The 27,832-nt window shown below is 51.2% G+C and overlaps 1 protein-coding gene across 1 annotated transcript; it reads right to left on the reverse strand.

Moving 5' to 3' along the window:
* Positions 1–532: 532 nt before the first annotated feature.
* Positions 533–27,459, reverse strand: STRIP2 (striatin interacting protein 2). Its single transcript, XM_075429567.1, has 23 exons — positions 27,438–27,459; positions 27,317–27,348; positions 26,560–26,856; positions 24,737–24,806; positions 23,644–23,718; positions 23,425–23,559; positions 23,130–23,250; positions 22,631–22,699; positions 22,411–22,517; positions 22,167–22,294; positions 21,638–21,820; positions 20,326–20,549; positions 18,927–18,992; positions 18,193–18,256; positions 17,021–17,092; positions 16,358–16,432; positions 15,016–15,113; positions 14,378–14,504; positions 12,206–12,306; positions 10,072–10,138; positions 5,986–6,090; positions 5,388–5,592; positions 533–2,474 (listed from the first exon to the last, which is right to left on the reverse strand). The coding sequence occupies exons 1-23, from the start codon at positions 27,457–27,459 to the stop codon at positions 2,224–2,226; spliced, it is 2,694 nt and encodes an 897-aa protein (XP_075285682.1). The 3' UTR covers positions 533–2,223.
* Between the last annotated feature and the right edge of the window lie 373 nt (positions 27,460–27,832).

The raw sequence follows: 27,832 nt of genomic DNA on the forward strand, positions 1-27,832 counted from the left end.
TATGTACTACCAGTATGCTCTAGGGAACACAGGGAAATGCTAGGTGCCATTTTTCAGAAAGAACTAAAGTACAGAGGCTGAAATGACTTGTCTCGATCTACAGAGCTCTCCCACTTCTGGGATCCCTAAAGACAGCACCATGCTTTCATTATGGATTGCATGTCTCTGTTTTTCATGCCTTGGTGCTTGGAGGGGCTTTATTTATTTTTAAATAACTTTTTATTTTTTAACAAGCACAAACACTGTGAAGACATCTACAGCCCATAATTCTGCTTTTCTTTTTTAGATTTCTGTAGATGCCTCAGAAAAGAACACCCAAAGTATGTCAGACAGAAAGCCTTTCCTCAGCAGAGAGAGAGTGGAGACGGGCAGGGGTCAGAGGTGAGTTTATGAGTTGGTTTGTGAGGGGATTTTTTGTCTCTTAAAAGAAAAACAGCAAAGCAAGCATTTAAATTACAGAGCAGGAGGAAAAAAGCTGAAGTAAATGTCTGTGCTTTAAAAGTTGCTCTGCTTTATTTTGAACAAAAGCATATTTAAAAAGGTGAGCGGGTTTACTAATGCTATTTCGTTGAAAAAACACATTTTACAAACCATATTAAGGAAACATTCTCAGTTTAATTCCTCAGCAGTAAGCACAAATCCTGTCATAACAAATACTTGTGGTTTTATCACTTATGTGCTTGATAAATCAGTAATAGGATGGCGTAAGTGCTTGCCTGCTCCATACTAACACATACTTCTTTGACAAAAGCCGAACTCCTGGTTTCATGGCGGGAGGAGGTTAGACCCAGGATTCCCTGTGCTGGACTGATACAGTTTTGTAAATATTATAGTTTGCAGGCTCTGTCATAATACTTCTGACCGTGAAGCCCAGCCTGCCTTTTCGGTGCGGCCCTCAGGCAGGGCCCTTGGCAAAGGAGCAGGGTCTGTCACCCCTACACCGTACCAAGGGCTGAGATTCATTCATTGGGTCACCCACAGCTCCACCCAGACACGAAGGTTTCCAGGCTGCCTTTGGCTGTGTCCTCACGCAACGCAGCTTTACCCAAGTGTAGCATTTGCATGGCCCTTATTGAAAGTTTACAGCTCAATATGCTGTTCATTCTGAAAGCTAAGGACCACAGTGTCTGCTATTTTCCTCACATCGTGGCAGTAACTTGTCACCCAAAGCACTTTTCCTCCCTTCTTGAAGACTCGGCACAAACATTCTTCCAAATATAACCAAAAATCTGTGTAAAAAGTAGGTTATTTACTGTGGCATTTACTGTCTTCTCCAGAGTTAGAAGGGCTAAAGAGCAATGATGAAAGCTACCTGGAAACCTAATGTTGCAGTAATTATCCTTCAAAAACACTCAGGTGAGAGAAATGTGGCGGTCAACCTCCTCTACAGCTCAAAACACGGCACAGCGTACCAATCCTTCTACTCTAATACAAATGGTAAGTGAACGGAGTGGGGGAGGAAAGTGGAGCGGTGAAAAGGTAATGGCTTCTTATCCTTGGTGAATGATGCAAAACTTGTCAGTTGTGGAAGCAAGCCTCTGTCAGTCAGGTTGTGTAATCCCAGCAGCAGCAATGCCAGCCCGGGGACAAGAGGTACGTCATGTCCTTTGGCCAAGTCAACCTGTCGCCTCTGATTGAGACCATCACAGACAGTGCCACGTCTTTCTTATTTTCAGCTTCATTAGGGAAGCAGGGCAGCTTGCTCGTGGCAGTAGGGTGTTTGAAGCACATTATCAGACAGCCATAACCGAATCAAAGTGAAAACAAATCAGGCACAGCCTGGAGCATTCGGGAGAGATGAAGACCTTTCACAGCTGAGATACTCTTACAACAAACTTACATGCATGAACCAAGCTCAGAGACAGACCTGGACTCCGCACTTCCGTACATGGGTGTCAATCTGCAGTGAAGACCAGATAAGCTCACTCTTGACGCTGCCGCTAGCGTGATGCTGGAACCTGGTCCATGGCCTCTGCGCAGGTCTGTTGATGCTGTATGGTCTCCAAGAAGTCATGGGAAGGGGATGACCTCCAAAAAGATGGCAGTTGCATACTCAGGGGTGCCTGGGTAGATACAAAGAGGCTTGGTCTCTTTGGAAAGATTGTAATTTTTTTCCAGCTGTGCTTAAGAACACCCAGGTTCAAAATAATGTTCCTTTCCTCAGCCTGTAGCACCTTGAGTCCTTACTGAGGTGGGACTGGGGGGCAGGTGATGGTGTCGCTCTCACTGGTAATGCAGCAGCTCCTCCCAGCGAATGGGCTGGGAAAACACCTCTCGCTCCAGCCAGAGTTCGTAGGAGTAGTGGAAGTCCTCGGGGAGCTCCAGCCGCTGCCCCAGCACGCTCTGCAGGCAGTTGTCCACTGGCGCAAACTCCGAGTCCTGAGGTTTGTCGTACCTCCGGCTGTTGAAGGCTTCGATGTTGGCTCTCAAGGTGCATTCTTCAGCCTGGAAATCCCATGGTCTTGCATCGATATCTACATTGGAGAAGAGACAAGACCAAAGCATTGTGGAAAAAATAACTCTAATAAGGTCTGAGCAAAAGAAAGGATGATGATTTTACAGCAACCACGTGCTTGAATTTACCACAGTATTAGCCAGTTGGTTATTCCGAATTATTATTCCTAGTCCCCATTATGTATGCATTTTAATTTAAGGTATTTAAATGAAATATGTTAAAATCACTTTTAAATTAAGCAGAGTCAGAAAGCTTCCTCTAGAAATGCAGTTATTCCTGCTCTGCAGTGTGCTGTAAGGACTCTCTATAATTACCAAGCTCCTGCTTTCTTCAGAAAGGCCCCACCACTTCTACTGAAAATCTCTGCAGACGTCTGAGGCAGAGATCAAGATTTAATGCATATAGCTAAAAACTGGTAAGCTTATTATAAGCTATTGAAAACAGAGCTTTTTTAAAATTTGGACATATTTAGCTATGAATGATGTTGAAAATCTAGTAACTGGCTGTAACAACCATGATATTTTAAACACGTAATATTAAGTAAACATGTAACGTGAAAAAAATAGCATTTCAAAAGTTGGCCTTTATGAGGTCTAAATCTATACGGAATAGTCATTCGCTGCATAAAGGTTCAGTAAATTCACTGGCAAAGCTCAGCAGTGCTCAAGGGAGGGAAAAGTCCGAGCTGAGTATCGATCCAGGTATACCAAGATAAAAATAAACACCCCAGGAAAGACCCTTCCAGATCGCGTCCCTGAAAGCAAAGTGCTTCCCTGGCAAACTGTCCAGGTCAAGATGCAGTCTCCGCTAAGTAGTGAATCGTGCACCCGAGCGTTGCATTGTGTTGCTGGTGAACTGTTTTGGGGGAAGTGGGACACACACAACAATTTATCCTTTGTGTCTGTCTTAAAATTGCATTATTCTCAATATTGCCAGGTAAACTCAGTTGTTACGGCAAACCCTTGCTCCAGGGCAGGTAGTTTTCTTCTCCTGCGTTGGTGCTCAAGGTATTTAAGTCGCCCAAGGCAGACAGTATCCCATAGCTGTATCCCGTTAGAGGCATAACAAAGCCCTGCAGCCTTATTCAGTCCCACAGGGAACACTCAGTATTTTGAGAAAGGCAGCAACCGGATAGAAATCCCCATAGAAGAAAGGAAGTCCCCAGTCTTCCAGCCTTCCCACTCTTTGTTTTTTTTTGGGGGGAACTCCGCTAGCTCTAAAGTGAAATTAAAAATGTCAAGTCTAGTTTTTGGTTCTTCTAAGTTAGCGTCATAGTGGTATCATGACTATCAAAAGCATACAAGTCTTCAAAAAATAGATTATGTCTTTTACAGGTGAAATTAAACACCCTAACATAATTATAACGCCTTTCTCCCTTGTAAAAAAGTTAAGATCTTAGGCTTTTACTTCTTGCCCTGTTTTCTTTTGAAACAGGAATACCAACCAATTTTTCTACTTAATCCTCATTAAGAAGAAGGTACATGCAGAGCAAAAATTTAGGACTGTGTTAATAAGGCAGGAAGATATTTTAATAATTTCTCTTTTTGTCCTAGGCTTGGGTCAGTTGTTGCAGCAACTGGGTGTTCTTACAAGGGAGTAAGAGTTTATGGTCTGATGCATCCCATGGATTGATACGAGGAACATCAGAAACTTCATGACATCCCTCAAAAAATACAGATTTAGACTACACAAGAGCTATTTAAACAGAGCAGCACATCTAGTCTGTGGTTCAGCTTCAGGATTCAGAGTATCGGCCCTGCTGGGTTGTAGCCGCTGCTGTTTCTCAGGAGTGAGCTGCAGAGCTAGCAGTCAGATTTTCACTTCATGGCCATTCTAAGCATGCAAATTCGGTGCGGAGACCCAGACACTTTAATGACCCAGTGGCAAAAGTGATGTGGGAATGCAGAAGTGCAGGCCTGGCACTGGTGGAAGCTCTTGTCTTGAAGCCCGAGCTGACCATGTCCCATCCTGATCTGATTATTCCCACTTTTCCTCATGCAATCAATTACCTTATCGCTCTCTACAATGACCTCAGAGGAGGTTGTAGCAAGGCGGGGGTTGGTCTCTCCTCCCATGAAACAAGCGATAGGACGAGAGGAAACGGCCTCAAGTTGTGCCAGGGGAGGTTTAGATCAGATATTGGGAAAAATTTCTTCACCGAAAGTGTTGTCAAGCGCTGGAACAGGCCCCATCTCTGGGGCTATTTAAAAGCTGTGTAGATGTGGCGCTTGGCGACATGGTGTAGTGGTTGGCTTGGCAGTGTTAGGTTTGCAGCTGGACTTGATCCTAAAGGTCTTTCCCAACCTCAAGGATTCTATGATTCTATAATATGTTCAGGGCTACAAGGATGGTGAGGGGACTGGAACATCTCTCCTATGAAGAGAGGCTGAGGGAGCTGGGCTTGTTCAGCCTGAAGAAGAGAAGGCTGCGAGGGGACCTAATATATACTTATAAATATCTGCAGGGTGGGGGTCAGGAGGATGGGGCCAAGCTCTTTTCAGTAGTGCCCAGCGACAGGACAAGGGGCAATGAGCACAAACTGAAGCAGAGAAAGTTCCGTCTGAACATGAGGAAGAACTTCTTCCCTCTGAGGGTGACGGAGCATTGGAACAGGCTGCCCAGGGAGGCTGTGGAGTCTCCTTCTCTGGAGATATTCAAAACCTGCCTGGACAAGGTCCTGTGCAGCCTGCTCTGGGTGACCCTGCTTCGGCAGGGGGGTTGGACTAGATGACCCACAGAGGTCCCTTCCAACCCCTACCATTCTGTGATTCTGTGATTCTGTAACAGAGCCTTAAGCCTCTGAAAAAATCCGCAATACTGACCCGAACAAGTTTACGGGATCCTAACAGGTCATAGGCCAAAACACGTCAAACCCTCCGTGTGCTGATTCCAGCTCTGCACGCAGAGAGAAGGCTTCCCTGGCACGACTCACCGTTGCCATAAGCCCAGTCATCGTTCATGCGGTGCCGCACCTTCTGGTAAATGGCAGACATGGTTTTCATGTTGCTCTTTCTCCACTGGCGCCCCAGGTATTTGGTCTGGATTTTTAACAGTTTGAGGACATACAGCTGCATCATGGCCTGCTTCACCTTCAGAGCTCGTTTCAGTATTGGGGCTGACTTGAAGACTACCAGCATCTGTCAAGAAATCAATGCAAATTAATGCAATGTGTTCAAAAAAGCCTCACGAGTGCTGTCTGTGCAGCTTTGGGCACTAACACCTGGGCCACGTACGGTACAAACCCCAAGTGGGTAGAACAGGAGCGTTCATCATAATCAGCGCTGGCTGCATGGGACTTGAGGGTCATAGAAAGAAGTATTATTTACAGAAGAAAATATATTTCTGCATTTAAGGCTTAATCTGTGAAAGAAAAATGGGCAGATTATGAAGCAGAAGAAGCTCCAGCACTGCCAGAAGAAACTCTCAGCAGGAAGGCTGGGCTGAAGCCCGCAGCGTAGAGCTGGGGACACGCTCGAGGTGCAGCGCTGGCAGCCCACGGCAGGTCTCAGAGGGACGGGACACCACCTTACCATTGTCCTCGAGTGTTTCCACTTGGTCAGCTTGTTGAGGATCCTCAGCAAGTTAATGCAGGAGAACAAATTTCTCCAGCAGAACTGGTTGTTGTCTCCGGCTTCCTGCAAAGCAGAGAAGGAAAAGCGTAACCTTGATGGCAGCATTCAACAGCACCGCCGCAGAGATACCCTTGTGCAGAAAGTCTTTATTTTCACTATCTGCACATTATTTCCAATGCGGAGTGAGCAGCAGAGCTACTGCCTCGCTCGGGTTGTCATCATGCTGCTGAGGAGCCAATAGATTCTCGGGAAAACCACGCTGAAAGACTCAGATGTAATCAGCATTTTAATTTGCATTTAGGCTTAGAGTAAGAGCTAAGATAAATCACATTATTCCGTCATGGGAAATAGATATTGTGGTAGATTTATACTCGTTGTTTACAGTCAGAGAGCAAATTACAGCCTAGTGATCACACCGCTTAGAAAACTGTTTTCGTTAATTACATAAATTAATTCATAAATTACCACATGCTTAGAGGACATATTCCAGACAAATAAAAGGAAATCACATTACAACGCGGGATGACAAACATTCGTATCAGGAGGACAAGACTTCTCTGTAACAAAGATCCCCTCCAGCTTAAGTGCAGCTGATGGATTATGTGAAGTATTAGCTAAATGTAAGCACCCCCAGCTCCACCCTGCGTAAATATTGCCTGTGGCACGTTTGAGCAGCAATTCCACCACTACAGAACTTGCTTGACGTTTGAACAGCACTGAGCACAGCAGAAGTGTCCCACAAATAACCTATTTGGGGATGAGAGCGGGAACAAGTGCTGCTTAATTTATAAGCCACTTACAGCAAGCGACAGCCTTAACAACTCATTGCAAAAACTGCAGCCTGGTGCATGATCCAGGCTCTGGGCATCCTTGGGAGGAGACCCAAGGGACCCCCTTCTGTCAGAGTCTCTAATCCAGCTTTGAAACTAGATTTACCCATGAAAATCCTGCCAGCAGAATACCTTTGTTCTTAAAAGCAAGCAGCAAACCTATCGTTTCAGTAAGCTGGTAAAATGCTCTTGTACGTATAATTTTTAGAGGCCAACAAGAAAGTGCTTCTGACTTATTTAATGCTGTGATTTGGTAAAAGCCACTCATTTTCTGCCAGTAGAGGCTAAATCTGCGCTGGAGGCTCCTGTGCACACAGCGGAGTTTGCACAGCAGAGCGCAGAGGTGGGATGTCACCGCGATGTCACCGCGATGTCACCGCCACATCACCAAGGCACTCGCAGATGCTGTGTGCAGCTCTGGGGGTACCAGCTCAGGAGCAGTGCCCGTGCAGTTTCATATCGGTGCCCAGTCCTAATCTGCTCCCTCTGCACCAAGTAGTTTTTCCAAGAAGACCCCAGCAGAATAAGCTAATACCCACTTCACGGGCAGCTGGAGTTGTTTTTGTCACCAATCTAATGTTGCCTCTATAGCTTCAAGTAAGTGAAAGTCTTTCCATCAGATTTACCAAAGAAGGGAAGAGGATAAACAGGCTTTAATCCCCCTTTTACCCCAATGGCACCAGGACAGGGTGCAGCAGGGTCCTCTGCAGCCCCCTCCCCAACAACAGGGAGTGACAGGAGAGGGGAGATGGGGACCAGCAAGGAATCGAAGAGCCCGTCCCACAGCAGGATGGGTGAAGCCCCTGCAACCCTGCCAGGACTGCAGCCACTCCTGATTTACACCACGTGGGGACAGCAGTTACCCCACAGCCTAAGGGTCCCTTCTCTGCCGACAGCACTGCTGAACTTGTCCCGCTTTTCCACGGATGTAAACCAAGCACACACGCTCCTGCGTTCCACCCACTAGAAGCACAATCATCTCTTATATCCGCTAAGAAACGTGTTATGGCTGGGGTGTTAAAATCAGTGCATCAGAGTATTAAAAAAAAAGCTAAAACAGGGTGTAAAAAGTTGGCTGAAGAAACACAAATATGTGCACGAGCGTATGCCTCAAGTACCAGGGCATGTTTAGTTTCTATTAAATCCTTACATTCACGGGTATCCTCCCAAGGACGACCACACATGGTAAAGTTCAAGTTGGTTTATGCATATTTTCTAGTTAAATTAGTCTCCCGTGACACTAACATCCATGTCTGCTGCAGGAAAGCCATGAGGCACCGCCGTTTAATGCAACAGCTCCCAAACTGAGGACCAGACCTTACTGGGAAAGGGTAACTGGGAATATTTTCGCTCAAAAAGGTTCAGTCTTCTCCTGCAGCCGTGGAGCTTAGCGTGAGGATGAGCCGTGGGAGCGCTCAGCGACATGTCACTAGATGTCCCCATCGGGCCGGGATGCGGTCGGTGGGAGCCTGGCAGGGCTGGAAGGCACCGAGCCTGGCCAGGACCTCCAGCCTGCAGCAAGCAGCCCACGGACCGCCACAAAATGGGACCGATCCCGTGAGGAGGAGGAGGGAGGAGAAGCCCAGGAGCTGTCACCCCGAGCAGGCACCCAAAAGGAGGCGAGAAAAGGAAAAAAAAAAAGGAGGTTCTCCTTCCCCTCTACACTGCCCTGGGGAGGCCTCATCTGGAGTACTCTGTCCAGTTCTGGGCTCCCCAGTTCAAGAAAGATGAGGAGCTACTGGAGAGAGTCCAGCGGAGGGCTGCGAGGATGGTGAGGGGACTGGAGCATCTCTCCTATGAGGAGAGGCTGAGGGAGCTGGGCTTGTTCAGCCTGAAGAAGAGAAGGCTGCGAGGGGACCTTATAAATGCTTACAAATATCTGCAGGGTGGGGGTCAGGAGGACGAGGCCAGACTCTTTGCAGTGGTGCCCAGCGACAGGACAAGGGGCAACGGGCACAAACTGGAGCAGAGGAAGTTCCAGCTGAACCCGAGGAAGACCTTCTTCCCTCTGAGGGTGACGGAGCACTGGAACAGGCTGCCCAGGGACGCTGTGGAGTCTCCTTCTCTGGAGATATTCAAAACCCGCCTGGACAAGGTCCTGTGCAGCCTGCTCTGGGTGACCCTGCTTCGGCAGGGGGGTTGGACTAGATGACCCACAGAGGTCCCTTCCAACCCCTACCATTCTGTGATTCTGTGTGATTCTGTGATAAGCGCCGGTGGAAAGGCACGTGGGACAGCGGTGGAGGACCGAGCCAGCAGGCCAGCCACACGTGAAGCTCCCACATCCACCCGCAGACGCTCCACAGCGGGTTTTTATATAAATTTGATCTGGCATAATCAACTCACGGCAGGCATTTGCACCGCAGCGGCACATCAGAGATGCCGTGGCTGCAGAGGCAATAAAACCAGTTTTGCTGTCCCACCTGACCACAGCCTTGGAGGGATTTGTGAGCAACTTTGGCTCATAGTAAGTAGGGAAAATCTTTCACTTTATTTTAGTGGTTTTAACCTTTATAAAGCCAAGGGAAATGACATAAGCTTAAGATTTTAGCAGCCAGGCAACATGAGATCATCCCTGCCTGGACTGGTTTTGCTCAAGCTCCTTAATGATTCCTGCATCATTTAGGGTCTCCCTTCCCTCTGATCCCTCTCCCTCTTAACCCCGAAGCTTGTCTCTGCTCTGCACCCTGTCCCAGTCCAGCCTAGCCTGCATCTGAACTATTGCAGTTACGAACCTGCCAGCATTAATGTCTCATCTGTAGTCTGTATATTCACCCAGTCCATCGTGCTGGCCAGTCTCCATAATACTTAGGCTCCTCTCCGCAGGGAATTTGGTTCATTCCTGAATCTACTGGCATCTTACAAAATGCGAGTGCTCAGAGCAATTTAAACCTGGGAGGCAACAGCCTCTGGGAAAATCCTTTTTAAAAGCAGGCTTTCTCATTTGGAGAAGTGAAAAGGAAAATTATAAACCCAATTATTTTTATGGGGTATACAACACCAACAGTGCCTGCTCCCCACCTCCCCATAGCTGATAGCGAGTCAGAATAGCGATGGGAGGAATTTTCAGTCCCGGAGCGGGGAAAAAAATAGTCTGATTTCAGAAAGGTTGGGGGTACAAAAAAAGAAGGCAGAAAAAAAGAAAATAAAAATCCTTCCTCACCCTCTTGCATATAGCAATACAGGTGACAAGGACCCTTTCTGTGCTGCTTACCAGGCTTTCTGCAGTGAGCTCGGGCAAATCATAGACTGTGCAATGTGGATAATCCAGGACGGAGATGCTGCAGAGATAGGAAAGAAAGGACTTGTTAAGAACCAGGTCAATATGAAAGCAACTACGTGACTATGCCCAACAATCTGTAACATCTTTCCTGTGCCTGGGGTCTGAATTGCAGCGCTGCCTCATGCAGCAAGTAGTTTGGATGGGTAGCAATCCCATCTCCAGCGAGCCACGCCGGCACGTGAACCAGCCGGCAGCTGGTGCCGCACGGAGCTGCCTCCCTCCTGCATTTCCGACTGCACAGACGGCATCCGAACGGGCTCCCAGCCTCACCGCTGCCTCGCGTCTCAGCTTAATGGAGCACATCGATTCCTCTTGGCTCCGAAGCACATCCTGAGTGCCTTAATAAGGACTCGAAGGATTTGGATCCATTAAGACATGACAGATTAGTTATTCATATGTGTATTTTTAAAAAGGAAAAAAAAAACCCACCAAAACAGATTGTAGGTTAAAATGGAGACATCTGATTACCAGCAAGAAAATTGACAATGAGGGCATCATGTTTTTCAAAGCCCTCCAGACCTATTGTCTTTGTAAAAGTACCCAATAAAAAAAAGAAAAGTGTATATATATAAAAAATGTATGTATACACACACACACACTGACGCTATCTGTGCCCTGAGACATGCACCATCCTAAAAAGAAGCATGCCCTGTCACACAGCTTTTGTTCTTGTATTCCTGCTTGTTTGCTATTTTTTGTTTTTAAATTCAGTAGCTGAGCAACAAGCTGGCTTGTAACCTGATCACGGAGTCAGAGGCAAGCCAGGATGAGACCCAAGGTCAGGATGCCCCATAAAACAGGCTTCTTTTAAAGCGTTTGGCCCAGGAAGGGCTTGTCTGACCACAAGGACAGATGCTCCTCGCTGGCTCCTACCCATCATAACCCTAAAACTGGAAGCACCATGTGGATACATGCAGGAGAGGTCAGAGGGAGCCAGCTCAGGACCAGGAGCCCCGTGGCTCATTTGCCACAAGTCGTCATTGCACTGGCATCACTTCTGATATTTCCCGTTGCAGCACTGCTGGACTTGGGTCCATACATCTGAACGCGACAAAATCCCGCAATCCTTTTTGCAGTGCCCAACGTTGTTCACTGCCATCTGACAAACCGCTGCTCTGGGCTGGGCAGAACAGCTAAACCTCCTTGGATCAGAGCATCCAGCTGCAAAGGCCACCTCATTTCACAGGAGCGCATCCTGCCTGTGAAACATCTGTCAGAAAGCAGAGGGAGCAAAGTGCTCCTGGGCTGCATTTCCTCCTCACTTATGTGCCTTTAAAGTGCAAGACCAAGAGCGGAAGTTTTTATCAGCAAGGGAATTAATATATTACTTTCTATTTTTCCATGCGTGCCTTCTCACACATACACAACCATACCATGCAGGAGAGGGACCAGCCTACACACACAGCTGAAGAGCAACAAAAAGAGCATCAAAAAGCAAGAAAAAGGATCTTGTCATCGTTCCAACAGCAACATCCCGTGCGGTGCTCCCCTCCAAATGAGGAAATCCCACCCAGTCCTACCGAGTTGTGAAAAAGTTGTACTCTTTCAGTTCTTACACTGGCTTGTGGTAGTCCAGCCAGTCCCTGTGCAGACTCAAAACTGGGCTAGTGGCCTTCTCAAATCAGAAGTAAAAGGCAGTGACAACTACGCAAAACCTGAACAAGTCAGGAAAGCTGAACTATAGCTATAAAAAGTGGAAAAGACCTAGAAGACTCTACCCCATCTAGCCTTTTTGAAGCTGTTGCCCACAGATGCCCAAGAGCACTGGACTGCTTTCCAGGAGTCCACGTAAATATGAAAACAAGCCTACTGTCAGCAAGGGAGACAGGTCTATGTGTATTTTAATAGCCCAGTGAGAGACTGGAAACCCCCCATCCAGTCCTCCTCATTAAGCACAGGGGATTTGCTCCCCTCCAGCATATTCCTGTAATGAACAGCATACTGCCCCAAAGCCATGCTAGGGACCAGAGGTCGCTTGGTCCCACCAAATATTCATGTGTGAGGGTTCCTCATGCACAAAGCCTCCCTGCTCCGTCACCTCTCTCTTCCCCAGAAGCGGCTGTACCTGTTTTTGGCAGTGATATAAGACATGATGTTTTGGTTGAAGAACTTCAGGATCAGCGGGATGCAGTTGGCAAACACCAAATGCTGGGACACGTACTCAAACTGGGGAAGAGAAGTGAAACAGGTCAACGTTAGCTGGAACAGCTGGGAGCATCACTTGGGAATGGAAACCCATTTCCAAGCCAAAAGCAAAGCAGTCTCGATGGTTTGCTCCAGACACCTCGCAGGCCACCTGCCCCTTGCAGAAGTCTGCTGTATAAGGCTTGCATCATACACAGCAGCTCCCACCAGCTGGAAAACTATTTGCCATAGAGTGGACACACAAACCTTATGGTAGTAGTTTGGGAATAGCTGCACCTAATGATTGCAGTGTAGCTTTTTAAGATAAAAATCTGTGGCAAAACAGTATATGGGGAAGAGGGAAAGAGGAGGTGTAGCTATTACATGAATTACTATTGCTGTCACACACTAACCCCAGTGCCTTTTCAAATTTTGACTGAAAAAAGTACCCTTACCTTCATACATGCTTTCAGTTTCTCTCCTCCTCTAAACATTAAATGGTCTGGGTAGCTACGGCTGCATTATACAACAAATCTCTACTGTCCTCTAAAGAGACACAAATAGCAGCAATATCCTGTCCCATCCTATCCTACCCAAGCCTCTCACTAACCTGCAATCAACATCCCAAATTTGAGAGCGAAGAAACAGTTTGTTCCCACATTTCTCATGTCAGCCTGGTACAAGCTGTCGACACTCGGTACGCCACTGACGACACACCGCCGCCATTATTTGCAAGTGAGTAATCGGCAGTGCCCGCTAGCCGGGATCTGAGATGCTCTCACTGCTTTGAAATGCAGCTGCCAGCAGCTAGTGTGCTACATGGGATCTGACCGAACATAAAGCTAATTTGCTGAACTAATTTGCTGGCGTTTCTCTGCTGGCATAAGAAACACCAAAGAACCGACAGAACCGAGACAAAAAAACTCCGTGATCTGTGTTGGTGCGCAGGTCTGTGCAGTTGCTGCCGCACTGACGCGGCTGTCAGCAAGCACAAGGTGACCCCTAGCAGAGCCTGGACCAACCATGCTCTCCGTTACCCTCCACCACTTTCTGGAAGCATCGTCTCAGCCCCTGAAGTGGTTCTCAGGGTGCTCCCTGAGACCAGCTTTGGTACCGCATGAAATTACGATGGCTCTCCCAAAATCAGACACAAAAGCAGAATCAGGAGGGGGAAACCCCACAGCTTTCTCCACTCTTAGCACCATACTGCAAGGGTCCTCCTGCCACAAAGGAAGAAATGAGAGGAGCTGTTTCGGGGGTGAAGTGAGAAAAATTAGTGAAGGGACATGGGGGGAACCAGAGCCAATGTAGGACTGTAAAAATGTGTTGTTTTTTCTTTTTTTCATTTTGTCCAATCCAATACATGGATTTATATTTATCCTCAGATAAATATCAGCGGGCTTCATAACACAGATGGATTCCTACCATGCTGAAACCTTTGAAAGAAAAAAAAAATACAGAACACCAATTCTTTAACTTGCAGAATGGGTGGAGAACTGGGCCTAGGCCACAGCCCAAATCAGCCCTTGGTGGTTTTTTAATCAATGAAAGCCCTCACGCAGGTCCAGTTCAATTGGTGCCATATGGATGACACAAAAAACAGATTGCATCTAGGACCCAGACCTCCAGGCTCTGTTGAAACTGGAGACCCAAGAACTTGATCCTGCCAAGGGACAGAGGACTAGATTAGTTGACCTCATGAGGTCCTACCCAGTACTATTTCTGGCAACTGGAGATGAGACAGAGCAAAAGAGGGTCTTGTCTAACTCCCATCCCCTTCCCCTTTCTGCCAGGGAGGCTCGTGCTCGTGCCACCTCCTAAATTTTAACCTGATCAGCCACAGCGTGAATTTGTCCAGAAGTCTGAAAACTCTTTCCATGTGAGTGGAAATGATCCTGTCAAAACACAGTCAGAGATATATTGCAGGCAGGTTACCCCTGCCTGAGTAACCCTATACAAATCCTGGCCCGGGGCTAGGGTTCACTGCTACGGAAAAGCAATCTGCAGCTCGTCATGAAAACTCTTCCTGGAGAAGTCTTTTAGGAGAGGGTCTATCAGGACACATTGGCTTCAAGACCAGCTTGGCGATGGCCAACTCCTTCTCTACACTCACCTGGTAGATGTGGTTCAGCTTGAAGTGCTTGAGGAGCAGCAGCAGCAAAGCCGAGATGCTCTTCACAATGATCTCTTTGTGTCTGTTCACATCAATCCCTAGTTTCATGCTCTGAAGAACAGTGATGCTGTGTTGGAAGGAAAGAAGGCAACAGCACTGTGGGTATGGGAGCAAAGAGGACTAAGGCACTGTTGAGTTCATATTCATCTGCACAGGCTCTACAGAAACAGGGACCTTCGCTTCCCCTTGGGACTCCCATTTCCATCTCCTGCCTGGTGACACCAAAGTGTATTAAAAAAAAGAAAAAAAAAAGCTGATTGCCCCCTGCCAGCAATCCTGGCGGAGCAGTATGAAGGACACCAGCCATATGCTCAAGTATCTTTATGATTTGTGTCACCTAGCTAGCAGAGCACAGCGGCTGCTGACTGCGCTCGAATTGTTATGCTCCTGAAAAACTGGCATTCACGTCCTTGCCTTTCATCTCTTTGCCCTGGCAGCAACAGTAGCTTGCACCTACCCAAAGAGATGTCCCAGATTTGGAGCCCCCCGAACCCATCAGCAAACTGCAACTCTCCTGTTTGGTCCAAGACTTTTTGGCAAAGCTGCGATGGCTGGTGGCCACCTCCTCAAGGACTTACGGCATCTCTTCAGGCAACACATCTGCCAGGATGTTGATAGAGTCGGTCTTGGCTTTAGAGGTAGGCGCTGCAGCAAGGAGGATCTTCAGCAAAGCTATCTGCAGAAGAGGGCAGGCGTGGGGGGATGCTCCCTGGAAGAGGCATTCTTTCCTTCTTCACTTGCTGAAACTGGACAACTTCAAGCCAACTCTATAGAGTTTCACCAGCCCAAGCTCCACTCACCGTGACGGACTGACTATGGCAAGGCTCAACCTCTCCTTTTATAGCCTGGACACACAGGCCAAGTGTGAGCACAGCAGCTCTGTTTTAGCCTGAACTTAAGGCGTCATGAGCACCTGAGCTCTAGTAGTATGGATAAAATAACGCAAGGGACACCTGGAGCTTGATGCATTTAAATCTGTGTTTGTCTCTCCCTACGGACAGAGCGCACATGACCCAATTACCGTCTTAGAATCACGGAATGGTTTGGGTTGGAAGTGGCCTTAAAGACCATCTAGTTCCAAGCTCCCTGCCATGGGCAGGGATACCTTCCACTCTGAGGTTGCTCAAAGTCTCATCCAGCTTGGCAATGTAGCTGAATTTCAGCACACACATTATATTCCTCTGGGATTCTCTTGGGGGAAGGCTGCAAGGGATGTCCCTATAAGGAAGGTCATAACCTACAGACTCTCCACAGTTTGAATAGCTGTTGAGAGCACAGCCAGGTTGGCAGAGACCTGAAGGCATTACCATCTTGTTTGCTGAGCCATGCAAAACATGATGATGGTTTAGTTTGGTTCCTGGCCAAGCAAGCCATCATGCTTGCAGATCAGCATGATACTGTAACAGAAAGTTAATCTCAGCAAGAAGAACAAAGGCTCAAGGGAGCAGTGAAGTCCATAGGTTGCTTCTTGAGGCCAGAAGTGAAGGTACCTGCATCAGTGTACAATGACTTGTTGGTAAACATTACAGCTCATGCAGCTCAAGAGATGACACAGGGCCATCTCCGACTGGTTCCCCTCAGTGTTCAGAGGGCAGGAGCCAGTTTCGAGCTCCCACCAAAGTGAAGGACTTTGTTCCTTCTTCCCAATCCTCCGCACACATCCTGTTTTCCATCCACTGACAACCACTGACCTGTCTCCAACCATTTGACTGTCCCCCTGGGTATCTCCACCCCTTAATCTTCTGAGTCGCTCCTCTTGGACTGTGCCTTCCACCCAAGCCTGCTCTGGATTCCCAGCAAAATCTCTCCATTCAAGTCCTGAACATGCCCTAGCAGGCCCATGCTGAGCTCTGCAGCTCACAGTTTGGCACCATTCCCCACTCCAAAGCTCTTCTTTACTTTTAAGAAACATGGGCTTACCATATACTGGGGGAGATTGTACAACATTGCTCGATACAGTATCTCACAAGGGGTTTCTTGGACTTCCTCTTCCCCCTAGCACAGAGAAACATTACAAACAAGGGAAAATTAAATATTTCCAGTCCACACACTTGAGATACATCAGTCATCTCCATAAAACCCAGCTTGAGGACTTAATGATGGACATAGCTGCTTGCTGACTGCCTGAAGCTCCAGGCCTTTCTCCACTGCTACATTTGATCAAGATACGGACTTCTAGAAAAACGAGTATCCAAGGTATGTCACAGAATCACAGAATAGTAGGGGTTGGAAGGGACCTCTGTGGGTCATCTAGTCCAACCCTCCTGCTGAAGCAGGGTCACCTACAGCAGGCTGCACAGGACCTTGTCCAGGCAGGTCTTGAATATCTCCAGAGAAGGAGACTCCACAACCTCCCTGGGCAGCCTGTTCCAGTGCTCCGTCACCCTCAGAGGGAAGAAGTTCTTCCTCATGTTCAGATGGAACTTCCTGTGCCTCAGTTTGTGCCCATTGCCCCTTGTCCTGTCACTGGGCACCACTGAAAAGAGCTAAGATCCTAAGGATCACGGAGAACATATGGGTTTCTATGACAACTTGGAAATCTTTCACATGTCTATCTAGTGATGGGGAGCAGCAACTTCTTACCAGAGACATAGGGCACTTCTCCAGCTCCTCCTCATTCTTGATCTGAACATCCGAGATGGAAACATACTTGTGCTGGCAAAATACACAGACAGAGGCAGAGCGATGTCACAACTGAAGGATGAAACACAGCAATGACAACAGTTGCTAATTTCAGTAATATCCGAGTTAGGTGTATAGGTCACAGCAGATACATGGGACAACTCATCTTTGTGTGGGACATCCCTCTCTCCCTGAAGCTCCTCACACATCATGCCTCTGATTACTTCCACCTACTCCTTCTAGGATCTCTCTGTAAGTAAATGGAGAGGGACAATTGCTTCCAAAAGGCAATCCAGACCTTAGATAGGGTCAGTTTGCCTCTGGAGGTGTCTCACTCCACGCGGAGCACAGCAGGAGCCAAGGCTGGTCATGCTTCCCCCTGGGAATAGCACAGGTCTGGGCACATATGTCCAAACCCAACTCTGGAAGTCTGTCACGTTCAAAGCACAACGTGGCCAATGCTTGCCAGGACGCAGCAATGTTGCTGGACCTGGGATGAAAGGCAAGTCCCAAGTGCTGGATAATCTGCTTAGAACTGCAGTAAGGACTCAGTTTTCCGTTTTTTGCCCCAATTCCTGCAAAAAGCTCCAGCAGTTTTTCCTGTGATAACTAACAAGAAGGGGCCCTCTTACTCCCTCCAGTAACTCTGTTTCAGCTGGAGGTTAGACACGAGGATCCCACACTGCGTGTGGTGGATATCAAGCCGCTCTCAACCTGCTCAGACCTTGACTGGATTTATCAGATGGACTTCCCAAGGCAGAGAGAGTAACAGCTTAGACCAAAGGTGTTGCTGTACATCAGCTGAAGAGGAGCAGAAGACTAAATCCACGTGAAACATTTACTGTGGGCTGAGAGCATACACCTGAGGAACTTGAAACTCCTTATAAGTGCTATATCACAAAGTTTACGTGTATGAGACTTGATGCCCTGCAATCCCACTATGGCCCTGGTGATCTTGACCAATTATTTCCTCACTTCCATGTGATCCCCACAATTCCGATCCCACCTCAGAGCGTCTCCTGAGTGCCAGGGAGCAAAAATAGCAAAGGAAGAGGTTAGACAAGATGATTGCAGCTCAGCAAGGCATTCTGGGCTGCTTAATCCAAGCGCTATGCATGGAGCCACCATCTTACCTGCTTCAGTGTCTTCACGCTTTCATGGATGGGCCGTGGTAGCCCTATCAGGGTTTCGGTGTCTCTGTGGGGGATGAAAAAAGGTGAGTATGAGGCTGGGAAGATCTGGGTTTAACACTTCCAAGTCATAGAATAAAAAAGGGAGCCTGTAGTCTACTGAATCTACTGAATGAATCCTAGAAGGGTCAGGAATTGGGAGAGGTGCTGGCGTGAGCTGCCCGCCCTCCCACCTCCTCCCCAGGAAAGCCTGCACAAGAGGGGTGACGTTGGGGTGAAGAACTGGGGTGAAATCAGGTCTCTGCATGGAGCCAGCTTGAGCCCAGCACCATACCTAAAAACAAATATACCCTGCTGGGCCCTTGCCAGGATGACTCTGTACCCGCAGCTCAATTTATTCACAAACTGGGTAATTTGATGTGGATACCAGATTGTCTTGACTCCCTCTCGTATCAAACCAGTCTCTGGCTTAGGCCAGGGGTCACTTATTCCGGGCTAGGTCTGATTTTTAATAGAAAGAGGTCCTTGAGACCAGCATCTCTAAGAACGTGTTTTTATAACACCGAGTGCACTGCTGCAGACCCAGCGAAATCCAGCGCTGTGCCACATCGTCCCGAGCATGACTTTGGCTGGTTGAGTTCAGAAAACCTGAGCTCTGTGGACACGTCCCACCTGTTAAACTGCACTGATGGGAGCTACAGGACAGACTTTGTTGGACCTACACATGTAACACTCACTGGCCCAGTGTGAATCCGATGAATTTGTTCCTGCTTGCTTCCAGGAAATGCTCGATGTCTTTCTGTCTGATGGAGTAGCAGAGAAACAAAAACAAGGAGAAGGTTGGAAAACAGACATATACCAGATCACAGCCTACATTGCTCAGAAAGGACAGCAGCGTGGGACCAGCAAGAACCTTTGAGCCTTCTGCGGTTGATTTCTAGAGGTCTTCATAGCAGCGGGCTAGAGCCACCATTGCTTTCATTGGTTGGGAGCAACGTGAACCAAAACCATTTGTATTTGCTGTGTAACTCCATGGGAGTGTGCAAATAAATGGAGAGGAGTTCTCTACGACAAGCACCTTTTTATCCACCTTCTGTGCTCCTAGCACATGCATCTTCAAGTAGCATCTGCTCACTTTGAGCAAACAAATGTTGTCTCTGCAGTCTGGCGGAGCAAGTGCTGCTCCAAGAGAATGCAAGCTGACATCTTGTCCACCTTGAGCATCTTTCATGAGAACTGGTCAGGGTCTCAGCACTACAAGTAGGACATGAACTGTGAGCCAAGCCTCTTACATGCAGAAAGAAACCCAGCTGGATTTCCAGGTACCAGCCAAGAAAAACAACGATCATTTGATTTTGAAGCTGAGAGCATTAAGTTATGTGGAGTACCACAGAACCGCGTGTGCAGAGACCCATGTGGGAAACCAGTTCTTGCTGTGTCCCTGCAAGGAGTGCTCTGGATAGACACACTTAACCTTGTCACTGCTCCCACATCATTTGTTCATGTGTTTTAAAGATATCGGATTAAATCCAGGCTTCAGATCGACAGCAAAAAACCTCACATGGATTAGAGGGAAAGGGGCAGAGGTTTTCACCCTCTTTTTCTAATGCTCCCCCATATCATGTGTAGCAGAACCGGTCTTAGGAAGACAAGGTACAAACTTCTTTATCCTCAGACGTTTTTCTCCAATTTTGCACCGTAGAGCAAGGCCACTCAAGAAGGCTTCATGTGGCAACACAAGAGTCCCATTCAACAAGCAAAGGGCAATGTCATTAACCAGTTCCCAAGATGAGCAGCCTAGCACCTTGCCACACCGAGATTTGTTGGTACCATTTGGGAAAGCTGACCCTGCTCTCACATCACTCCAGCACAAACCTCCTTCCCAGTACAACCTCGGCTGTCCAAAGTGGGATTGCCACTTATTGTCCAAGCTTGGCCATGCTTGGTTTGTAAAGCCTGGGGAAGGGCTCAGCTAAACCCAGTCCAGAAGGGTCCAACTGAGACAAAAAGAGAACTGGAGTCACTTCAGTTCAATTTGATGGAGGCCAACAAACTTGCCACAGACACGTTCAGCCTGCAATGATCTCCATGACACGTAGGACTGGGGAGGATGGCAATGACACCAAGTGGTTTTACCTGACTTTAGGGGCCCAGGGGAGCCCTTTGGGGAATGACACCCTTTCAATAGGCGGGCGCTGAGCAGGCATCATGGGGATAATCGCATCCCGCTCCATCAGGTCCAGTTCCCCCTCGATCCCACTGTCCACATCATCGTTCTCCTCTTCGTCGACTCCTGCTTCATCATTCTTGAATGGGTCTCTCTCGTTGTAGATATCCAAACTGTCTTGCTTCACCAGGGGCTGCAGTGTAAGGGGAAAGAGAAATTCAAGTTACTCTGTGGATTTTATTTACCTCCCAGCCACCGGCACCAGACCTCTCCATCCTGGAAGGATCAAGCTCCCAGAAGTTCCTCAGGTGAGGCTTTGTTTCCTAGCTGTTGCCTACCTCTGACCTTGCTGCTCTAGGAGGGGTGATGCCATTTTCCATCTTAATTTATGGAGCTACCATCCCACATCTTTCCCCTAGCAAATGAGGCATTTTCATTCTCGAACCATAGCACACCAGCTTCAAGAGCAGAGCTAAAAAAAGACAAGTGGATGGAAAGCTGGCCATGACCCGGCAGTGTACGCTGGCAGCCCCGAAGGCCAACCGTGCCCTGGGCTGTATCCCCAGCAGTGTGGGCACAGGGCGAGGGAGGGGATTCTGCCCCACTGCCCCGCTCTGCTGAGACCCCCCCAGGAGTCCTGCGTCCAGCTCTGGAGCCCTCAGCACAGGACAGAGCTGGAGCTGTGGGAGCGGGGCCAGAGGAGGCCCCAGCAATGATGCGAGGGCTGGAACCCCTCTGCTGGGAGGAAAGGCTGGGAGAGCTGGGGCTGCTCAGCCTGGGGAGGAGAAGGCTGCACGGAGACCTCATTGTGGCCTTTCAGTACATAAATGGGGCTTGTAAGAAAGATTTGGGCAATCTTTTTGGCAGGGCCTGTAGTGACAGGACAAGGAGTAATGGTTCTAAACTAAGGGAGGGTAGAGTTAGACTGGATATAAGGAAGAAAGTTTTTACGACGAGGGTGGTGAAACACTGGCACAGGTTGCCCGGAGAGGTAGTGGAGGCCCCATCCCTGGAAACATTCAAGGCCACGTTGGACGGGGTTCTGAGCAACCTGATCCAGTTGAAGATGTTCCTGCTCATTGTAGGGGGCTTGGACAAGATAACCTCTAAAGATCTCCTCAGCCCAAACCATTCTGTGAGTCTATGAAACTGAAAACACAGGAGCGCTTGGGAGGAAAGGGAAACAGGCTCCCGAGCACAGGCTGGCTCCTTGAACGGGTGACAGTCCCCACCGGAAAAGCACCCTGGGCCGTGCGCCAGGAAGATGAGCCCGCTCTTTACCCTCCGGCTGCGGTGACCACGCTTCTGCTGCTGCTCCATGAGCTCGATGGAGTAGGTGGGAGGCGAAGCAGCACGCATGCTGCGCATCACCTGGATGCTGTCCTCCGGCAAGGGTGGCAGCCCCAGCTCCTCCCGCTTCCTCATCTTCATTGCCTGCAGGGCTTCAAATCCACCCAGTGTGAACTAGGGACCAACAAGAGAGGTGAGAAAGCAGGGAGCAGACATCCCACCCGGACTGCACGGCTCTTCTGGGCTTCCAGGGGAGCAGCAGTTTGAGGCCATCAAACTGGAGAGTTGAGGATGAAGACACCATGTCACTGGTTTGTTCTCCAGACTTCTCCCACACCCCATGTCCTCTCATGGCTCAGCCCACCCTCATCCCAGAAGAAACTCTTTGCCTTGTGTCAGCTTCCTGTGCCATCCTAAATAACCTCATTATGGTTGGATTGAATAGTGGGGAATAACCAGGCTGCATCAGCACTATTCCCAAAATGGCTGGTTTCTGGAAAAAGGAAGGGTTTGCACCCACCAGAAGCACCTTCCAGAGCAGGAGCAGGACCTTCTTCATGGGGAAGTGTGGAGCATGGCCACTGCAGAACTTGGTCACCATTGTGAAAAGCAGAAGAGCAAATGGCTCATCAGTGTGCACAGGGAAACCTGGTGGAAAGAGGGACCAGGAGCAGGTTCAGAGCAGATCCCTCGTCCCTGGGGTCTCCTCACCGGTGCAGCATGATGAAGGGACCTCATTAGGGCCAGTGAACTTTGTGGCTCACTCAGCTCCATCCTGAAGGTCTCCCGGCAGGTATTCCACTCGGGGGGATCCGCCTCCTGCTCCACACGGATGTTCTCCACCATCAGGTACATGACACTGAGCAGCACCCTGCCGGGACAGCGCGGTGGGCAGGTGTCACTGCCAGCCAGAGGCCACTTTGTCCAGAGAGGTTGTCCCGCAGCCTCCACCCAACATGCTAGTGGGGGGCTGAGAGGGAGTACCTGAGCTCCGTGCTGTCGGCCAGCGAGATGGCCGGCTTCCTCAGGGCGCTGCTACAGGCCTGGCTGTTGCTGTGGGGAAGGGGACGGGGTCAGTGCCACCAGGCATGGGGTTCCCCTCACCCCAAACCCCAGCCTACGCCTGCAGCGGTGAGAACACCGTGCTGGGGGATGTGCTGAGGCTGCAGCACCTCCCTGGTCCCCAGTGAGGAGGAGGAGGAAGGGGAAAGAAGAGCATGAGAAAGATGGGGAGAAAGAAGATGAAGAGGAGAGAGGAGGATGGAAGAAGAGGGTGAAGAGGATGGGGAGAGAGAAGATGAAGAGGAGAGAGGAGGATGGAAGAAGAGGGTAAGGAGGATGGGGAGAAGGAGGATGAAGAAGTAGAGAGTGAGAAGGGCAAGAAGGATGGGGAGAAAGAAAATGAGGAGGGAGAGGAGGGCGAGGAGAAAGAGTAAGATGAGGATAAGAATGAGGAGAGAGAGGGCAGTGTGGGTCCTCTCACTCAATCTCCATGTTGAGGAGCTCCAGGAAGGCAGTGAAGGTTCCCAGCTGGTACAGGAGGAAGCTGTTGTGCCGAGACCAGTGCAGGACATCGCCTTCATTATCACAGTCTCCAAAGACGCCTGGAGAAGCCCAAAGGGAGACACTGGTTAGAAGGAAGCTGCCTTTGAACCTCTGGAGCACACAGGGCCATTCTGGGAGGAAGCTTCACTGCACCAACCTGGGATGACCCCAAGACAAGGCTTCTCTCAAGCCCCCATGCTGAAGCCAGGCAGCAGATACGTGGTGGTCCTTACCCTGTGCCAGGTAGAGGATGGCCCGTGCTACTTTGAGCCTCTTGTCCCTGTTGACCACCTCCAGCCCATCCAGCAGGCGCATGACGTAGGCCTTCTGCTGAGCCCCATCCAGCTCCAGCCACCTCCTGCCCTGCACTGGAATGGGGACACAACAACCAGCTGGGTGCTTCCCTGGGGATCCCGCTCTTGCCCGGGGGGGGCTGAGCCCACAGCTGGTACCTTGAGCGTGAAAATCCTCCTCGAAGCATCTCCTGTTGGTGCTGAGCTCGTGCTCCTCGGTGTAGCTGTACAGCTCTGATGGAGAAAGGGGTCAGCAGGGACCCAGAGGGGTTTCACCCTCCTCATCATCGCCAAATTCCTCGTGGAGCTCTGAAAGGTCCCAATGCACCCGAGGAGACACGGGGCAGAGACCTAAACTTATCCCCAAGCCCTTCTGTAGCTTCAAGGGGCACCTTGGAGCCACCCAAAGCTACCAAATTCATAATTTTCATCCCCGTGTCCGGGCTGGGTTGTTCCCATGCTCCTGCCCACAGTGATGGTGCTCGGGCTGCTTTTCCAGTTTCATGGGGGTTTTTTTGGGGAGGGGGGAATTTTCTGTCCCAGTTCAGGCAGTTTGCAAAGGGAGGGAGGGCAGGAGCACCCGGACGAGACCTGCACTGATCGCACACCCAGCAGCTCGGACATTTTGGGACCTGCAAACAGGGGCTGGACTTGGAGGGACATGATGCCCGTTCCTGTGTAATTCCTACCTGGATTTATATAATTCCTATAGTCCTACAGTGCTGAGCAGCACCATGGGGGTCTACAACAGTTCTGCAAGGGAGGAGGAAGGACCCCTCAAAGAAAAAAAATGTGCTTTAGCCAGGCCAGCTCATGCACGAGACACAGGCAGCTAAAAATAACCCCCTTGCTGGGACCCCAAGGGTTACAGGGCGGAAGCAGCCGGAGTCGGAAGATACGGGACGAGGACTCGACCCATCACGACACCCGCGATAAAGGGTGACACTTCCCAGCCTGGGCTGTGCCACCGGCCACGCCACCCGTCCTCCCACCCCGGCACGCCTGTCATCGTCTCCTGGATAATTCGGAGCGCGGGGTAATCCCCGTGCCCCCACGCGTCCCTTTTGCTCGTCCTCGGGGAGCGAGCGGCTCTCTATTAATAAATCCCTCTTGCTCTATTACCACCAGGATGATACCACTCCATATCCATCCCCCGTCCCGCTTGCCCAACTCCCTGAGGGAATATTTTTTTTCTTCCCCCTCCCCGGTGGGCACCTATTAATAGCAACGCAGCACCCAAACGCCGCTTCACCTGCTAACTCGGCGCCGTGGCCATCGGCATCCCCGTATTCGAACTCCAGGTTGGGGCAATCCACCGAGCCCTGCGGAGAGCGGGTTGGGGTTAGCGGGAGGGGGGGCTGGCGCATCCCCACGGATATTTCGGGAGGCAGGACGGCTGCCAGCGCTCTCAGCCTTTCCGTTAAAGCTCCTCCAGCCGCTGGAGCACGGCTGATCTCGACACTCTGCGATTCCATGACACGGGTCTCCAGGGCTCGAGCGGATCGTCCGGGCGAGGCTACTTAAAACACAGTGCAAATTTGGAAGGCGAGTCTAAAAATAGCATTTCTGAAGTCCCGGAGAAAGCAGAGGCAGGACCTAAAGTGCCAGTGAATATTTGATGCATTTCAGAGCCCCGCATATGCTCAAAAAAAACCAAAGTCCGAGGCTGGTTTGAAGCAAAGGTGCCCAGGAGGATGCAAACCCCCCGCTGCTCTGTCCTCGGCATCCCAGATCCGACAGCTTTCAGGGCCAAGCTGTGCCCTTTTGAAGCCCACGGGGTTGTGGATCTCCCTCCTCCTCCTCCTCCTCCTCCTCCCCCCTCCGCGGATGAGGAACTGGAGCATGAAACTTCGCCGGAGGATTACGGCAGGGCTGGGAGCGGGCGGCCGCAGCCAGAAGACCCAACACCAGCATCAACCCAACGCCGGCATCGACCCAACGCCGGCATCGCGCCGCCGTGCCCCCGGGGAAGGAACACATGAATGGATAATCAACTAAATTAACATAATTTCACGTTCTGAGTCCCACCATCCCTTCTCGGCAGCCGCCCTGGAACCGATGCGCATCATCACAATTAATATTGATGACCCTGAGGATGCACGGCTCCGGGCTGAGCCCGACTTGCTCGGAAACGTTGGTTTCTCACCCAATTTTTGCAGCCGAGCCGGCGGGGCGGTTCGAGGAGCTAAAGCCGAGGAGGAATTCGGCGAAGCGCGTGCAGCACTAATCCGCTTGGCGAGGCCGAGCCGCTGCTCTCGGAGCCAGAAGCACGATGCAGACCCCCAAATTCACGGGCAGGAGGACCACGCAGACCCCCGAACCGCTGCTCTCTGAGCCAGAAGCACGACGCAGACCCCCAAATTCACGGGCAGGAGGACCACGCAGACCCCCGAACCGCTGCTCTCAGAGCCAGAAGCACGACGCAGACCCCCCAAATTCATGGCAGGAGGATGATGCAGACCCCCCACATTCACGGGCAGGAGGACGACGCAGATGCAGACCCCCGAACCGCTGCTCTCAGAGCCAGAAGCACGACGCAGACCCCCCAAATTCACGGGCAGGAGGACCACGCAGACCCCCGAACCGCTGCTCTCAGAGCCAGAAGCACGATGCAGACCCCCCAAATTCATGGCAGGAGGATGATGCAGACCCCCCACATTCACGGGCAGGAGGACGACGCAGATGCAGACCCCCGAGCCACTGCTCTCAGAGCCAGAAGCACGACGCAGACCCCCGAATTCACGGGCAGGGGTCTGGGAGCACGACTCGGGCACCGTCTCCCAGCCAAGAGGGACCACCTCGTTTTTGGGTCAGCTCCCCAGGGAGAGCCCCTCGCCCCCCAGCTCCTTCCCGTCCTCTGCGCCTGGAGGGGGGGTCCCTCGGTGGCTTTACAGTGGTCGGGGACATCAGTGACCTGGTGATCCTGGTGACCCGGAGCCTGGCACCCACGAAGCCAGGTGGGAGCAGCCGGGGCAGCGATCGGGAGGACCCCCAGGACCGAGACACCCCCCCCCCCCGACCTGGGGTGTCCCCCGGTCCCCAAGGCGGGTGACACGGCCGCCCCCCCGCCCGTACCTCGGACTCTTTCCGCTGGGTCCTGAAGAGCTCCCGGCTCTTGGGCTGGGGCTGAGCCGGGCGAGCCCTGCCCGGGGCCGGGGCCGGGGCCGGGGCCGGGGCCGGGGCCGGGGCCGGGGCCGGGGCCGGGGCCGGGGCCGCTTCCCCCGCCGCCTCCTCCATGCGCTGCGCCCCTCTGTAGCGCCGCCGAGCACGTGGGGGCCGGGCCCCCAGCCCCGCCCCCTCCTCCCCCATTGGCCCGCCGCTCCTCGGGGCGGGGACGGAGGGCACGCCCCCTCCTTGCCATTGGGCGAGGGGCTATTGGGATGGGGAGGGGCCTCCCCGGGATAACGGGGCGCGGGGAACCGGCGGGGGGGTTCGGGGTAACCCAGGGGTGCCGGGGGGTGGGGTATCCTCGGGACGGTGGGTGATGGCAGCGGGGGGGACATGGGGGGACAGGTTTTGGGGGGCATGGGGTGCCCCAGGGGTGAGGAGGGGGAGCTGGGGGTGCTGGGAGCGAGGGATGCCTCGGGAGGGGGGGGAGGTTACGGGGTGTCCCCGGGGGTGCTGCGGAGGATATGGGGTGTCCCTAAGGGTTGGGGGAGCAGTGGGGGGAGAAGCTGGGTGCCCGTGGGGCTGGTGGGGGTCCAGGAGGGTGACGGGATGCTGGGTCCCGCTGGCACCCGGGGGGCTGCAGCTGCCCCATTGCAGGCCGGGGCCCCCCAGGGCAGCCCCCCAGCATCACCCCCCCAAATTGGGTTGTCCAGAGCCCCACTACCACAATTTTGGTGAAAAGCAGCTCCTGGGGGCCTGCAAACCAGGGAGAGAGTGGGAGAGATGGGGATTTCCCCTCCCCACTCCTCTCTCCCTCTCCACCCAACATGGGGGGGGACACACACGGTTGTTTTTAGGGGCGACCATGCAGGGAGGTGCTGGACACCCCATCTTGGTGCCGCTCGTGTTCAGCTCCGTTCCCCAACCCCTGGAAAAACAGAAGCCTTCAGGTCGTTATTCCCCTCCGCCGCCCCGGCAGCGGGGAGGTGACATACCGGGAGCAGAAGAGATAACGGGATATTTTCCGGCACCGCTTTCCCCAAGGACGAGAGCCAAAACAGCCGCCCGGAGCCCAAACAGCCCCGGCCGCCCCAAGGACGCGCGGAGCAGCTTTCCCAGCCGGGTTTTATACGGCAGCGGCGGGAGCTCGGGGCTACGGCACGGCACCGGGTTTGGGGACAACACCCCTGTCCCCACCCCAGGGCATCCCCATCCCTCACCCCCTCGTTGTACCCCCTCC

Source organism: Opisthocomus hoazin, chromosome 8 (assembly GCF_030867145.1).
Source record: "Opisthocomus hoazin isolate bOpiHoa1 chromosome 8, bOpiHoa1.hap1, whole genome shotgun sequence".
Lineage (NCBI taxonomy): Eukaryota > Metazoa > Chordata > Aves > Opisthocomiformes > Opisthocomidae > Opisthocomus > Opisthocomus hoazin.